Raw genomic sequence first — 17,647 nt, 5'->3', positions numbered from 1 at the left:
TTATTGGAGCACAGTCAAGCTTTTTCACTTACATATTACCTGTGACTGCTTTCACACTACAACGGCAGGGTTGAGTGGATAAAACAGAAACCACAATGCCTAAAATATTTACTATCTGGCCTTCACAGAAAAAAAATTGCCAATCCCTGCTTCCTATCAAAACCAGAATGCCCTAATACTCAAATCTAATCTTATGCCTCACCTACTCAAAATTCTCCAATGAATCCCTGTAGCAAACATTGCTGGCTCCCTACCCAAGAGCCATTCCTCATTCTTTCTTGCTGTAGAAACACAATTCTTTTTTTTTTTTTTTTGTTGAGACAGAGTCTCACTTTGTTGCCCAGGCTAGAGTGAGTGCCATGGCGTCCGCTTAGCTCACAGCAACCTCAGACTCCTCGGCTTAAGCGATCCTACTGCCTCAGCCTCCCGAGTAGCTGGGACTACAGGCATGCGCCACTATGCCCGGCTAATTTTTTCTATATAGATTTTTAGTTGTCCATATAATTTCTTTCTATTTTTAGTAGAGACGGGGTCTCGCTCTTGCTCAGGCTGGTCTTGAACTCCTGACCTCGAGCGATCCACCCGCCTCGGCCTCCCAGAGTACTAGGATTACAGGCGTGAGCCACCGCGCCCGGCCTTAGAAACACAATTCTAATTGGATATTTATCATCCCAATACGAGGTCCTCCCCAGCTCCAAAAAGAGAAATGATTATTCTAAGCTAATCACAATAATTACATCTGCTTTCCCAGTGACAGGTTTAGGAATAAGCATGTGCTGTAACCCAGCCAATAAAATGTGACAGGCAGTCCACTGCAAGATTCTGAGTTTTTTCCTTATTTAAAAGAAAACTGTGAAGAAAAGCAATCCTTCCAGCCTTTAGATATTGTCTTGTGAAAACATGATGTTTGGAGCTGTTGCAAATTAGCCAACTACGAAAAGAGAAATGAACGAAACACCACCAATAGCACAGCGGAAAGAGGGACAAGGGGGATCCTGATGACATCACTGAACCACCAAAACAACTCTGGTCATCTGGTTAAGTCATCTACTATTTGCACCCCAAAGGATTCTAACTGCTAAATTTCCCACGGCCTACCTACAGGATAAGATCTACCCATTTCTACAGTATTGCAAAGTCTTTCACAGGCTTGGCTTGGCTGGGTATGTACCTCATTCCCAACCTCTCCCACATCACACTGTTTGCACTAGCTAAATGTAACTGCTCATAAACCTGCCAAGTTCACGCATGCATCTTAGCTTTTTCACTTGCTGTTCCTTCTGCCCAACATGCAATCTTGTTAGATATTCCGTCTGCCAAGCATCATCCTTCTGCCTCTTTACCTGGCAAACTTCTACTCATTCCGTGCTTACCTTAAATCCTACCCACTTCTTTAAAGCTGCAATTCCTTATCACAGACTTAGTGTCTGGCACATATTTAACATAATAAATACATGATAAATGATAATTATAAGTTCCTACAGGGCATCTGGCACACAGTAAACACTGAATAAAGTAGTAAATGATAAACATGACAATGATAATAGCTCCTGACTGTATTTTTAAAATGTTTGTATTCTGTAACATTAGAAAAATGCTTAGTACCTAAAAGACACTTGATGGTTATTCAAGTGGACAAAGTAAATAAATCAATAAAAATGCTTTCTTTGAAAATTCTGTTGAAAAAACACAGAAATTTAATAGAGCTCTATTCCAACATGAACACCTTAAAGACCAAGACTATGTCTATTCAATCTTTATGTCTCCTGCAACTTGCAAAACCTAACTTACAGAAGTTCTTTGATAAATATATACTAAATTAAAGGTGTCCTCATACAGTTTAGATTGTACAATGCATCAGATGTCACATCTAAGCAGCATGGTAACATTTTGGGTATTGTGAAACATGTTTGTAATTTTATTATACTTTGTTGAGCTCAGAGTTTGACTATTGGAATATTTATTATGATAATCTTTTGGCTAATGGTAACTTGTTCTAACGAAATTACTGTCATCCTGACAATTACCCAGCAGACAGAATAATACATCTTGTCCTAATGAAGCAAATATATCCCACTTGATCACAACTTAGGGGAAATGAAGTCGGTAAGAGTGAGACTCTGTTGGTATAAGAATATGTAACATGACCTGTGCTTCTCAACAAGGAATTGCTTTTCTGACTTCTGTACTCAGTAGGTATCGTTAAGAAATAATCTCCTGTTGGTATTGGTGCACACTGCCTAAGTTTTACAGTTCTTACTGCCATTTGTTTCCAGTACCACAAAAGTATTTTTGAGTTCCCAGATTTAAAGACAGTTAATTTTAGTGACACAAATCACTATGTAATACAGTTGACCCTGGAACAACACAGATTTGAAGCGCCAGGGTCTACTTATACAAGATATTCTTCCACCTCTGCCACCCTGAAACAACAAGATCAATCCCTCCTCTTCTTCCTGCTCCTCAGCCTACTAGACATGAAGATGAGAATGAAGACCTCTATGATGATCCACTTATACTTAATGAATAGTAAATATAGTTTTTCTTCCTTATGATTTTCTTAATAACAGGTTCTTTCTTCTAGCTTACATTATTGTTAAGAATACAGTACAAAATATACCTGACAATGAAAAATAAATATTTAAAAATTTAAAAAACAAAATATATCTGACATAAAAATTGTATTAACTGATTGTTTATATTATCTTTCAGGTTTCTGGTCAAAGGAGGGTATTAGAAGTTAAGTTTTCAGGGAGTGAAAAGTTATACCGAGATTGTCAACTGCACGGGGGACTGGTGCCCTTAACCCCTATGATGTTCTAGGGTCAACTGTAATTGACATTCTCCAAAATATAATCCATTTATTATAAAAATTAAATAGATCAATTTTTTTAACAAGTCTAATTAGTTATAATGTGAATATAAGAAAACAACATACTAACTGAAAAATCTTTTTTCTTATTTATGCAAAAATTTCATATAGGATTTTAGTGAACAAAATTAAATAAAAGTTGTTTTTTCTTTTTCTCAGATAATACTGTTTGAGATTATATATTACCTACAACTAACTTCTTATATAATTCTGAATTCTAGAGTACTGAGAAAGAAATTGAGAAACAATACACATTTACAAACTAATTTTTGTTTTTGAGACAGAGTCTCCCTCCATTGCCCTGGCTAGAGTGCAGTGGTGTCACCACAGCTCACAGCAACCTCCAAATTCTGGGCTCAAGTGATGCTTCTGCCTCAGCCTCCCAAGTAGCTGGGACTACAGGCACACACCACCACACCTGGCTAATTTTTTTCTATTTTTAGTAGAGACAGGTTCTCATTCTTCCTCAGGCTGGTCTGGGACCCCTCAGCTCAAGCGATCCTCTAGCCTTGGCCTCCCAGAGTGCTAGGATTACAGGCGTGAGCCACCGTATCTGCCTACACATTTATTTTTTTTTTAACTGCTCTTTTGTGATAAAAAACTTCCTTACTCTTCCTTTTTTATCTATGGTAGGACCACCAAGAGTAATTCACTATCAAAGTCTTACCTGAACTGCTATGTTGAGAAAGATTTTCAGATATCTTTTCTTCTTTATATTCAGAAAGTAGTCGGCAATTGCTAGGTATAAAAAAATGTAATAAATAAAGTTAATATTTTAATACTGATACGAAAAACATTTACCAAATATATTAAATTCTTAGAGTATTTCAGACAATATCAGATCTAATATCAGAACATTAATTATCCCTTACACTTCAAATTTACAAGCTCTACAAACTTCTCATTAAGCTTGTTATTAGAGAAAAAACGTAAGGAGGACTGCAGGGGTCATGAATTGGGGGCAGTATAGCTCAGTAAATTAACTGGAATTAGCTTGACATAATGGAAAGCGTCCTGAGCTCAGAACATGTTCTAGCTCTGTGACCAAAAGCTATTTGTTCTTGGACAAGTTGCTTCTCTTAGGCTCAACACCTTCTTCAAAAAAATAAGGATTTTCCTCCCTTATTTCACTAGGCTGCTATGATGATTTAACAAGATAGCATTTTCTAAATGATCAGAGAAATAGTGAAGCAATGGAATAATCTGTTTTTGAACTTTATTGCTGAAAATATTTTGGAATCCCAAATAAAACCCAATGTGCATTTTTTCACAGGTTCTAATACTGTTTTCAGAAGATGTTATTAAGTCCTAATTTTGGTTATTAGTTGTTCTATTCTTTGTGCCTTGTAATTCAGGGCATCTCAGCTATTTTGTAATTTGCAACAAAATTTGTTTATAAATATATTATCTCACTAAACTAGATAACATAATTGTCCCCTATTACTGAACTGATCAATCACACCAAGGACAGAAAACTAACAGATGTCAAGACCTGGCCTGGACTACTACTAATGCTTCTCTATCTACTCAAACTCTGACTGAGTAGATCTTTGTTAGAATGATGCTTAATTTCCATGTTTATCTCCAAGTGACGTAGAAGACAAAACCCTACATTTATTTTTTTTTAAGTTCCATGAAGGAGATGAAACATGACATTTTCTCACTTCTGAGATACATACAAGATATTGCATACAACATCCCATGTATTATTAGTCAGCTCTGTTTTCATTTCATAGATCACCTTACACGAATTATTTTTGTAGTGAAAATCACAATTTCAATACTGGGTCCTACCTGTTTTGTTTTGACTCACAATGCTTCCTTGGAGCCAGTAAGCAAATAGTCAAATGACCTTCAAGCACTGCACAAAATATGGAATGCTTCACAAATCTGCATGTCATCCTTGACCGGAGACCATGCTAATCTTCTCTGTATTGTTCCAATTTTAGTATATGTGCTGCCAAAGCAAGCACAAAGCCCTACATTTATACATGCACACTGACTGAGTCATGGCTTAGCTCTGTTAGATCCAACTAACCTACTTTGGATTCAGAGAATCCCATTGAATGGCTTCCTGGTGAGGTAGAATTTGAAAATATTTTGAAAACTCACAGATCACTTGAGCGGCCAATATTAACTTGCTACCCACTACTCTGGGGAAGAACAATATGGGACCTTCCACTACCAAGGAAAGGTGCTACCCAGGATATAAAGGAGCCTGGGAGTATAGATCTGGTAGCAAAGAAGAAAGTAAACGCCCATATTTTCTTGCAACATTATTTGAACCTCTCTGACTGTTTAAAAGAATCACGACTAATATTTGCTAGAGAAAAGACAAACAAGGCTCTCAAAGGATAGCTTACCATGAAGGTCTAGGCTAAGTCTAAGCTGAGATGTGGGCTCCACGTGAGGTTTTCAGTGTGTGGGGAAAGGTCACTTTGCTCACTATGTGTGTGGCTAAAGCCAGGAGGCCCAGCTGCCAGAGCAGGGTTGCTGGTGCTTTGGGAGCAATGGCTGAGCACATAAGCATATGTATGTAAACTAAAAAAAAGTTATAACTTTGAAGCCTAAGTATGGATCCCTGTGAAGACTGAAGGATCTGAATCAGTGAGGACATCATGGTAGCAAAAGTCAATTATTACCACACTGCAGGATCACTTTCAATAGCAACAATGCAGCAATAGAATCAATAGAAACCATAGAATGATGATAATGTCCTTATTTCCTCCCTCCTGACTCATAAAAGAAGACTGTCTTCCATGGACTTAGGGAACCCCTTAGATACTTGAAAAATTCAAGGAAGTAGGTATAGGAGATAGCCCCCAAGGGATTATACAAGAGTTTTCAAGACCCAAATCACTAATTAGAAAAATCAAAGATGTGACACTATTTCCATCCCATGCATAGGGGTTATACTTGGAATGAAATGAACAACGCTGAGATCCCTAAGAATCTCAGGACTTAAAAGTCCTGAGTTAAAGAATCCTGCACACATTGCTACTTCTAAAAGTCTAGCCTTTTGCTTAATTTTTGGCTAATAAAATGGACTAACTTACTGCCATTCCAAAACTACCTGTACCAAACTATGAAATCTCCAGTGATGTGTAAGATGCAATAGTTGTAATTATTTTAAGCCTCAATTTAGTATTAAGTAGCCTTTAATATAAACTTAATATAAACTTACATATTAAAACTACCATCGGCCGGGCGCGGTGGCTCACGCCTGTAATCCTAGCACTCTGGGAGGCCGAGGCGGGTGGATCGCTCAAGGTCAGGAGTTCGAGACCAGCCTGAGCGAGACCCCGTCTCTACTAAAAATAGAAAGACATTATATGGACAACTAAAAATCTATATAGAAAAAATCAGCAGGGCATGGTGGCGCGTGCCTGCAGTCCCAGCTACTCGGGAGGCTGAGGCAGTAGGATCACTTAAGCCGAGGAGTCTGAGGTTGCTGTGAGCTAAGCTGACGCCACGGCACTCACTCTAGCCTGGGCAACAAAGTGAGACTCTGTCTCAACAAAAAAAAAAAAAAAAAAAAACTACCAGCAACAACAAATTCTTCTGTAGTCCATCCATGGACATCTTAAGAAAAGACATCAATACTTTGCTGACCAAGAAGCCTAACTTAATTTGATAGTTTGTAATGTACAGCAAGCATAAAGGGCTGTTCTAAAATAACAGAGAGATAACTTCACCCTTAGGTACTTAAAAAGTTATTTAAACAGCTAATTTGATATTCTTTACCAATTTAACATCTTGTCTGCCTATCTGACCACTTATATGTATTAACAGACATAGGCATCTTAGGTGCTCAAGTGTTCGTCTCTGTAAATTACTGCAAAGATTAAAAGGAAGGGACAAAAAGGGAGCCTCCTGTCCCACTGGGTTTTACCTAGCAGAACTTGCTGAATGAAAGTCCTTTGATGGGCAAGAAACTATGCTGAGGTCACTTATCGAAAGTAGGCAAAGATTCAAGTAAAGAATGCTGCATTTCTTCCCCAGTGTGATATAATATATTGGAATTCAAAGTCAGCTAGGGGTCAGATTAGAAGAGCTATCTGCAGGCTTAAAACAATAATATTAATAATAATAGTAGTCACAGTACTTTCAGTTAATGATGATGATAAACATGTGCCAGGCGATGAATCAATGCTATGTACATAATCTTACACACAACGACCCTTGAAGGATATATTATCCTCCTTTTTATATCAGAAAATATATTTGGTGATGAATAATGTTCCCAAGGTCACAAACCTAGCAAATAGGAAAGCTAGAAATTCAACCCAGTCTTTTAGAATCTAAAACCTATTGCTTTTCTCTTTATCACCCATGTGGGTTTTGTCTTCAATAAAGGAAAAGTTTATTCAATTAAAATTATCTTTCTTCCTTCTGCCCATACCAACTAAAAATAAAAACATCAAAATACACTAGAAATGAAAAAGGAAAAAAACTGATAAACCCACAGTATGTGGTAATAGCAATTAATAGTCATTTAGAACACCAATATTCTTGAAAGAAAGCAACTTAAAGCAAAGAGTCATCCAAAAGACAAAATGATTTTCAACTCCTATTTATGTTTAATATCACATTTTTAAAGAAAAGCTATATAAGAAGCATAGAGTAGAAAAATACTATAAAAGGGTTAAGAAGCTCAATATTGAGTCATAAACTAAAAGTTACAGTCCACACTTTATAAAACTAACAAAATTAATATGAAACCCTTTTAGCTAATATAAGATCATGTGACAAAAAACATCAGATTACAAGTAACAGTCAGTATTATAAAAGAACAGTATATACTATAGTTCCTGCTACATACTGTTATGTTGCCCAGTCCAAGTAACTGCTTTTCTACCTGATGATTTGTGTTGATATTTTTTACTATATCCCAACATTTAAGAGTTAATCTTATTAATATTTATGACTTGAATGACTATAACCACTCCAGAACACCACTCAGGTTAAAAAAAAAAAAAAAACTACTGTACCTTTTCAACTTATCGACTTCATTTATATTTCCTTTTTTCTGTACTAAAAATTCCACCATTTGCTGTTTTTTTCCATTTATAGCAAGCAAAAGTGGTGTGAGTTCAGCCTGTGAAACAGCAAAAACAATTAATAATTCACAAAATTACATATTCCTCACCTGAACTGAAAACCTTATGTAAGATTCTATGAACGCACACATGTAATATATAGAAAGTAAATAAAAACCAGTCCCTTCCTTCTCAGCCCTCTGTGCTTTCCCACGCGCTGCTCCTTCCTTGGAAACACCCCTCCTCTGCCCCACACCACATTGACTCTGGTCATCTCCAAAACTCACTTCAAGTTGCAGGACTCTGTTTCTATCACAGCATTTACCATAGTAGATTATAATGATTTTACTGTTTCCCACCTAAACCAGGAGGTTCTTGAGGCCAGGGGCTTTTCTCTCTGTATCCCCAAGTCCTAAGACATAGTAGTAAATGCTTTAAGTTTTAAAGCATTTAAGTATTTTTATTGAATCAATGATCTAAATTATTTATCTCTAGAGCAGTGTTTCTTAAGCTATGTTCCAAAGAATATTTACTTTACCAGAAGTTAAGGACTATATCCCAACAGAAAGATTTCATGATCATCTATGTTTGAGAAATATTACACAACTGTGCCTTATATGTCCAGAATTAAAGAAATCTCATAAACTGCGTCTAATCCCTATTTGACAATATTTTTTTGGTAACAAACATTAACATTTGAGGAGTTAGGTTTCCAGGGATACAGTTTTAAGAGCTTTTCAATAAAGGTGGAGTTTTCCTCCAGGTGACAGCTTGATTCTCTTCTAACAATGGTGTGAGGATCCTAGATACCAATGTCAGGCACTATTGCTCCAAATGGGTCACTAAGGAAATGGGCTCTAAATTAAAATGAACTTCTACCACTTATTAAATGGAAATGGTCCATGGGTTTTCTCCTATTACAAGATCATAGATTTTATTCTTAACTGTTAGAAAGCTCAGTAAGAAATTTTATTCTCAATTATAAAGATAATCCTGGAACCCCAAGGCATATCTGCTTTTTTTGATCCATTTCTATTCTGGTTTCCATTCTGATTGCTACTCAAAATCATTTTTGTTTAGGCAAAATATAAATCAGAAATAAAAATAAAATGGCTTATCAATAAAACTTCTAAAACTGATCTGTATGGATTATTTTTAGCATAATGAAATCCACTACATCGCTTGCATTTTTAAGGGAAAATACTGAGGAGAAAGATACAATGTTGTCTCCAGTAGGCATAACCTATGCAACTATAACCATGAGTAGCCTAGTGAGGCTTAATGTCTACAAGACATTCTAACGTGAAGATGATTATTTATGACGTATGTAAAGAAAAATTGTTTTTAAAATCCAACTTCTAAATTCTAAAATCAATCCCATTACTAAGGGATTAACACAAAATATAGACTATATATATTATAAACAAATATAAACTGTGTTGAAAACCTTGAAATCCTTTTCAATACATACTATAAAACAAGAGATGTAAACTATTACAAAATACTTACAGAGGCAAAGTAGGTGACCTGAGTAAGTGAAGTGCCCAGGTGGGCAAAGTAGCAAACTAGAAAACATATACCTTGTACAAAGGGGTAACCACTGCACAGCATACCAAACAGTAACATGGGCTCGAGGGACACCAGATTTGATTAGGACATGCCTGAAATCCAGATTCCTGCATGAGTCTTCCAAATTTTACATGTTGACTCAGTTTATAGAGCCAAACTAAACCTATCCATGAGCCACACATAGACCATAGCCCTTCTGTTTTTATATCTGCTATGGATTTGTTTCTAAATGGTTGTACAGATTTGTTTCTAAATGGTTGTACAGATTTGTTTCTAAATGGTTGTACATAGAGCAAGTATTTGCAAGTAAAATCTTTTCTTTCTTAAGTATCATATGTGTATGAAAAAAATCAGGCCCTAATATGTAATAAAAATTGCTATTAAGATTCATAACACTCACCTCAAGAATTTTTCCACAGCCAGGTGTGGAGGCTCACACCTGTAATCCTAGCCATCTGGGAGGCCAAGGTGGGAGGACTGCTTGAGCTCAGAAGTTTGAGACCAGCCTGAGCAAGAGCAAGACCCTGTCTCTACTAAAAATAGAAAAACTAGCCAGGCATTGTGGTGCATGCCTATAGTCCCAGCTACTTGGGAGCCTGAGGCAAAAGGACCACTTGAGTCCAGGAGTTTGAGGTAGCAGTGAGCTACAATAACACCACTGCACTCTGCCCAGGACAGCAGGGCAAGACTCTATCTCAAAAACAAAAAAAAAAGAAAGAATTTTTCCAACATTTATTCATTTACAATCTATTTGTATTTAATTTTCCCAGATTGTCAACCAAATTAATTAGTTCATAGGACTGATGAAACCAAATTAAAAAATTCTTATCTATATTCTTATTAACTTCATGGTTTTCAGAATTTTTTTTTTTTTTTAGAGATGGGGTCTTGCTATGTTGCCCAAGCTGGTCTCCAACTCCTGGTCTCAGGTGATCCTCCTGCCTCAGCCTCCTGAGTAGCTAGGATTACAAGCATATGCCACCATGCTTAGCTAATTTTTTGTTTTGTTTCCAAAGAAGGAGTTTTGCTATGTTGCTCAGGCTGGTCTTGAATGGCTGGCCTCAAGGGAACCTTCTACCTTGGCCTCTCTAAAGCTCTGGAATTAAAGGCATGAGCCACCACGCCTGGCTAGTTTTTAGTGTTTAAAACTTCCATCCTGATTATCCCAAAGCTCTATGAATTTAACAGACATACTGAGATAGTCCTTAATAGTTTCAATTTAAAAAAATTCAGGACTTGCTACTATTCTAACTGAGAAAATCCTGCTTGTAAGAAACATTTGTTGACCTAATCACCTGAATGAGAACAGACAGGAAATCCTGACAGGGTCAGGCTCTACTCACTGAAAGACTACCTATAAGCAAATTTCTAAAGACCCTCTGAATGACAGTGAATGACCGATGGTTGGAAGGAAAAAGGACTTATTCTCTAAGCTGACAGATACTGCCAGTAATATTCCTTTTAACTTCCCAACCACCGAAGTAGAGAAAGACAGATAAAAGTCAGGCTAATGTTGTTGGAAAGGAGATATTTGAAGCAAGTAGCACATATTAAACTCTAACTCTTTTAGAGATTTCTTAAGTTTCTGAGATATGGGAATTCATATAATACATTTATCTACTCAGTAGTACTTAACCAGGAATGTATCAGAATCTCAAGAAAATTTTCATTGTTTTTCTGTTGTTAGTGACAGGGTCTCACTATGTCAGCAGGTTGGACTTGAGCTCCTGGGCTCCATCAATCCTCCCACCTCAGCTTTTGAGTAGCTGGGACTACAAGCACATGCCACTATGCCCAGATTTGAGGAAATATTTTTCAATATACTTGTCTAGGCCTTGTTAGATATATTAAATATAAATCTTCAGGGGATAGTTTAGACATGTAAATTTTTTTTTTGTTAATTTCCGCAGGTCACTGTGATATACAATTCTACTTGACAACTAGTGTGGTAGGCAATACTTCAGTCTCATCTCTCACCCAAATGGCCAATTCCCTTTATCATCTGTGGATCTGGCCAAAAAGAGGAAAGAATAAGAGATGGAATCATTTACTGAAAACTCCACTTAATTTTCCTGGGAAGAGGGAGAACAGGGACTAGCAAACTCAAACTTCAGCTTGATTTTGCTACTTACAAGCTCCTTATCTCCCACCTTCCCATCAAGGCATTCAAGATTTGAGAGCAGAGTTTAGACTCTTATCTAAGTGGCTGTTTTTGCCAGAATAGGATAAGCAGTCAGTTAATTATTTCTTCTTCCCTCTTGTTTCCTGCTTCATCACCACCTACTTGCTGCCAATCTGGTTTCTTCAGAGTCCTCCTAAAATTGATCTCTAGGCAAGTTCACCACTAAATCATTCTCTTTCCCAAACTGAGAATGATTATCCCCAAAATCGAGAAGCACCTTGTCTAAACACATAAACTGTCAAAAAATAAACAAACAAAAATATATACAAAAAACATCTTGGTATTTTCCCTCAATTACCTGATTTCCAAATTGGCCTGCATATTTCTGATTACTCTGTTTTTCCCTCTCCATTTTTCCCTCTTAAGTCTTGCCACTGAGAGATAAATCCCTTTCATATAAATTAACAGGAACTGGTCAACAGCAGCAAGATTTCCATTTTTTGTAAAATGTTTTTGTTTTGTTTGAGTTTTAAGATAAAGCCTATATCCAGGGAAAATTTTGCTTTCCTGTGTTGTTTTACACATAGATTAAGAAAAAAAAAAAGGCTGGTGGGGAAAAAAGTATTTAGAAAAAAAAAGTTTTACCTTTAACAAATTCAATGTTTTCACAATTATTTACCATAAATGCATAAAAGAAATCTATTCCCTCTAATGCTTCTTTTAAAGTATCAATATTAGAAGTTAAATCTTAGACAATTAAGCTATTTCAAAATATCTTCACTCAGGAAATGTTTGAGCTTCCAGATATGGAAAATTGACCCTCACATTTGTCATGGTTAAAACAAATGCATTTCAAATATTTTGAAAATAAAGTTGATCTATACCTTGTTTTTTGCTTCAATATTTGCATTGTGTAAAAGCAGTTTCGCTGTTATTGGTATATTTTCATTATAGACGGCATAGTGGAGAGCAGTGTTGCCATGGACATCTGCAAGGTTTGGATCCGCACCGTGTTCTAGCAGAATAGTTGCACATTCCTCTTCCTGGCATTGTACGGCCTGTTTGTATTACACCAAGAAATGGATGGTAAATTCTAGGAATTCAAAACAAACATTCCACAGATTTCACCCAGTAGTTATATTTAAAGGAGATAAGTTCATTTTTATTCTATGTGTTTAAATCAAATCCATCTCATGCTGAAATAGTTGACTACCGTATACCTTCATCAGAGCTGTCCTGTTTTCGCTGTCACATATGTTAAGCTGGCATTTTCTGTCCACCAGGAGTGTCACCACTTCTGAATGGCCGTTGGCACAGGCCAAATGCAGAGCAGTCCTATGAAAGGGAGAGGATGTTTTAGGAAACTGTAGTGTGCTACCTCAAAATATTCATGTAATTATAAACATTAAGTAGCATGTAATTCTTCTGGCTTCAAAACAAATATTTAATTTTTTTCTTAAAAAGGTGTAATACTTATTAGCTGTTATTACCCACTACATTAATGAAAGAGTAGTCTACATGAATAGAAAGAGCTTGGCCTTTGGAATCAGTTTGGCTTAAGTCTGGATCCTACTTTATTTATTTATTTATTTATTTTTTGAGACAGAGTCTCACTTTGTTGCCCGGGCTAGAGTGAGTGCCATGGCGTCAGCCTAGCTCACAGCAACCTCAAACTCCTGGGCTCAAGCGATCCTACTGCCTCAGTCTCCCGAGTAGCTGGGACTACAGGCACGCGCCACCATGCCCGGCTAATTTTTTCTGTATATATTTTAGTTGTCCATATAATTTCTTTCTATTTTTAGTAGAGACGGGGTCTCGCTCTTGCTCAGGCTGGTCTCGAACTCCTGACCTTGAGCGATCCACCCGCCTCCGCCTCCCAGAGTGCTAGGATTACAGGCGTGAGCCACCGCGCCCGGCCTGGATACTACTTTAAGCTGTCACTTAGTAGCTATCACTCAGCCTTTCTGTGCTTCAATTTCCTCATCGATAAAATGAGGACAAAAATAGTAGCTGTCTATTGCTACCATTGCTGATGTTTAAATAAGAATCTATGCAAAGTATTTAGAACAGTTCCTAGCACAAATAACAGCTCAATACTTGTTAGATATTATAATTACTACTAATAAAGATATTTTAATTAAATAAAATGATACAATTGTACCTACTTTTGCAGTCTGTTTTAAAGATCAGTGACAACACTTTGTTTCAATGATTCTAAGATGCTCATGTTCTCACATTTTAACATCTCTTTCGAATGTCACTTGTAATTCATGACTTATTAAAACTACAACTGGCAACATTTAAAAAATTCTCTTATTGATACATAAAATAATGGGGCATCATACAATCCATGGTGCCTTACATTAAATGAAATATGGCCTATACAGCAGTTCCACAGCAGTTCTAGTCACTGGCATTTAAATAAATTTTAGTTTTAAAAAGTACTATGGATTCACCTGACCAGCAAAAAAAAAAAAAAAAAGTACCATGGAAAAAGAGAGCTGAAATAGCAACAAATTTTTAAAACAAATTAATTCTTACTTTGATTTTCAAAAAAACTTTAACCAAAAGGAAACTCAAGATTCAAATGAATATTATTCAGTATTTAGAGTTATAGAATGTATGCAAATCAAGATGTTTCCAAGGATTAATAGTAGTTAATACTGTTATAAATTTTCAAAAAGGAAGTTAAAGGTTATCTTTTACAATTTTCTACCTTTACAAATACTTTTGTTTGAAAGGAGGGAGGAAAAGCTTCACTTGAGGTTAAGTCCTAATATGCCTATTTTAAATCTCTCAACTTGCATAGGCTGAGCAGAGAAACATGAAGTTTTCAAGGATGGAAGGATCCTAAGAGATAGCAGAGTATGTCTGCTACAGAATAGTATTCAGGTTGTTTGATTAATAAATAAACTGAAAGAATTGATAAATACAATTTGGGAGTTCAATATTTTTAAACAAAACTCTTATAAAGTAAAGCAATAGTAATAATCATTTATATTTGCTATTTTTTATTTTCATAAGGACACAACTAAAATAAAATGATTAAGTTATAATTTTTTACATATATAAAAAAATGTGTATAATAAAATGTATGTATCATAAAATCTACAAGCACAAATAAAATGATTCCCTTTACTTCTGGAAAGGATGAAAGTTGGCAGAGGATGCCAATCCACAAATATAATTTTAAAAATAGAAAGTAAGAAATTATTTCTATCTGTACAAGATTCGTATTCCTATTCTTCCCAAGGATTGTTTCATTAATAATAAAATTTTACTAGAACTTTTATACATGCTTATTGTAGAAATCACAGATAAGAAAAAGGAAAAAATTTCACTTATTAATACAAATGCCCAGAAATAACATATTTTATCACGTTTTGTACATATTTTCAGCTAACATAAGACCATCATATGTTAGAGTGTACGTATAATCAAACTGATTTTTTTCTCACTTGATATACTAGGGTACATTTTTACATGTCAACATACTTTTGTATCTCTGCCACTTACAATGGTCACATATTATTCTAACCTATGCATGCACTGAAATTTATTTATAAAATCCATTACATGGGTTCTTCTTAATACATTGCTATTTTAAGCAGTGTTGAGAAAAACAAATTGCATGCATCTCTAAATATTTCCTAGGTATTTTAGTATAATGGAATTGATTGATAAAGGGCATAGACATTTTTTTAAATGCACCAAACTGTCCATTCCAAAAGTCATAAGCAACTTAAAACTTAGGCAACAAAATAAATACCACTGCTCTTCAGCCTTCCAAACTTCATGGATAGAAAACAGTATTTCATCCCTCTTTTAATTTAAATTCCTTCTCTTACCAGGAACACTAAATATTTTTTCCTATGTGCATAACTTGTAGACCTGCAAAAAGGTAATTTGCCCAATTCTAAATTCAAGTTTAGTTTTTGTTTTGTTGACTTGAAAGAATTATCTGTTAAATAAAGATAAGTTTTTCGTCTGATTACATGTTGTAAATATTTTGCAAGTATGCTGTCTTTTGTTAATTTTTTTCTGATATACGGGGGTTTTAATTTTTATTTTGCCAAATCAACTTTCAGAATTCTTGCTTGTGAGGTCATTCCTAGGAAGGTCTTTGTCAACTTAAGATGTACCTGTATAAATATGCATTTGTGTTCTCTTCTAGTACTTTTCTCATCTTGTATACTTAAAATTTTTAATCTGTATAACATCAGGAACTTATTTTTGTGAGGTAAAAATCTAGTTAGTTTTCTCCAAACAGTTAACAGGCATTTGATTTATGAAAAATTCATCTAATCTGAAATGTCACCATTATCAAGTTCTAAATTCTTACCTATATTTGGGTGTCTCTGGATTTTCTATTCTGTCCCATGCATTTACCCGTCTTTTCAGTTCTTGGTAAATGGTTAATTTGCGAAAATTAATAGTGCATTTTGATAGCTACAAGGGCAAGTCTTTGTTTACTCCATTACAAATATTTTCTTAATGCTTTTACTATAGTAAAAGACAACGTGTGTAACTAAAAAAATTTTAAAACTTTGATATTTTTATTTGGTTTATGTAAAACTGGTAAACATAGAAAGAGCTCACATTTTAAGAAAAATGAGTCTTCCTACTCAAGAATACAGCACCATCTTCCCACTTCAAAGTTTCTTTCTCAGTAAAGAACATATATTCATAGAAGTACACTGATAAAAAATGGATATTGGATTTTATCTAAAGAATTTTTAGCCCAGAAATTGATACATTATGGGAATTATTTCTCACATTATGCATCTTTCTATAATCTTTCTATGACATCTTTTTAAATGTGTACATTAAAAATAAAAAGCTGTATACACTTAATTTTGTTAGTTAAATCATTTAAAAATTCTCAATAAAGTGCTCTATACGGGGAATGATGAGGCCGACGCCGTTTAATCCTGAAACTCTGGGAGGCTAAGGAGGGCAGATCGGGCGAGCTCAGGAGTTCGAAACCAGCCTGAGCAAGAGAGACCCCATCTCTACTAAAAATAGAAAAAAATTAGCGGGTCGTGGCGGTGGCGCTGTCTGTCGCCTATAGTGACAGCTACTTGGGAGCCTGAGGCAGGAGGATCCCCTGAGCCCAGGAGTTTGAGGTTGCTGTGGGCCATGATGTCGACACTGCTCTCTGGCCCGGGCGACAAAGCGGAGCCTCTGTCTCAAAAATAAAAGGCCGGGAGTCGGGGGGGGCGAGGGGGAATTGCGAGTGGACAGAAAAACAGCTAAAATTCTGTTTTTGTTTTGCTCCTCATAAAGACGGTCTGGGCGCTCCACCCTCCAAGGTTTCCACGTCCCAGGTGCTGAGGAGCCCGTGGAGGGAAGAAAGCCGGGCACCCTCGGTGACAGGGGGGCTCGGGTTCCCCCGGCCCAGCCCAGGAAGGAGCGCTTCCCCCACATCCGCCCGGCCCCCCAGCTCGCAGTTCCCATTACCTGCTCATCTTGTCTCTATCATTCAAGCCATTTTTCCTGAGCAAAAGGATCTGCTGCACTTTGGCCACCTGACCCAGGCTGGCGGCCTTGTGGATCTTCCCGAGGTCTCGGTCCCGGACGTGGTACCCGGGCTGTGAGTAGACGCCGTTGCCATGCTCACAACCGACACCCGCGCTGGTCCTCCGGCGGCTGGAGAAGGAGGCCAAGGGCGACTCGCCCTTCTTACTAAAAATCTTCTTCATGGCAGGGGCTCCTGGCTTCAGAGACACCTCATTTTCCCCTCGGGTGTTAGCTTTCCTCCGCCGCCAGGGCCCAGTACTAGCAAACCAACCCAGCGTGCCCACAAGCTTCAGCAAGGAAACTCCGCGGTTTCCAATCTCGCAGAGCCCCAGACAAGCGGCCAAAATCGGTGAACTGAAGTGCGCCTGCGCGCCTCAGAAAGCAACGTCGCTGCGCATGAGCAAAAGCACTTGGCGCGCGGGGGTGCTCAGTGCGCATGTGCAAAGCCCAGGCTTCGGAAATCTCAGCGTGTGTTTGCAATCAGCGCTGCCTCAGGTAGAATGTCGGCGGGATTTGACAAGGGTG

The 17,647-nt window shown here is 36.9% G+C and overlaps 1 protein-coding gene and 1 non-coding gene across 3 annotated transcripts in view; both read right to left on the bottom strand.

Moving 5' to 3' along the window:
• Positions 1-17,429, bottom strand: part of ANKRD26 (ankyrin repeat domain containing 26) — an 86,476-nt gene extending 69,047 nt beyond the window's left edge. For both annotated transcript variants that reach the window (XM_069458924.1, XM_069458925.1), the window contains exons 1-5: positions 17,063-17,429; positions 12,823-12,937; positions 12,487-12,660; positions 7,864-7,970; positions 3,540-3,610 (exon numbers count right to left, since the gene is read on the bottom strand). In XM_069458924.1, the coding sequence (XP_069315025.1) occupies positions 3,540-3,610; positions 7,864-7,970; positions 12,487-12,660; positions 12,823-12,937; positions 17,063-17,304 (709 nt within the window). In that variant the 5' untranslated portion in view covers positions 17,305-17,429. The remainder of the gene's footprint in view (positions 1-3,539; positions 3,611-7,863; positions 7,971-12,486; positions 12,661-12,822; positions 12,938-17,062) is intronic.
• Positions 4,739-4,845, bottom strand: LOC138375429 (U6 spliceosomal RNA). The gene has a single exon (XR_011231503.1). It is a non-coding gene; the product is annotated as a U6 spliceosomal RNA (small nuclear RNA).
• Positions 17,430-17,647: the final 218 nt, after the last annotated feature.

The sequence above is a fragment of the Eulemur rufifrons genome, chromosome 25 (genome assembly GCF_041146395.1).
Source record: "Eulemur rufifrons isolate Redbay chromosome 25, OSU_ERuf_1, whole genome shotgun sequence".
NCBI classification, from domain to species: Eukaryota; Metazoa; Chordata; class Mammalia; order Primates; family Lemuridae; genus Eulemur; species Eulemur rufifrons.
This window is presented reverse-complemented; position numbering and strand designations above follow the sequence as displayed.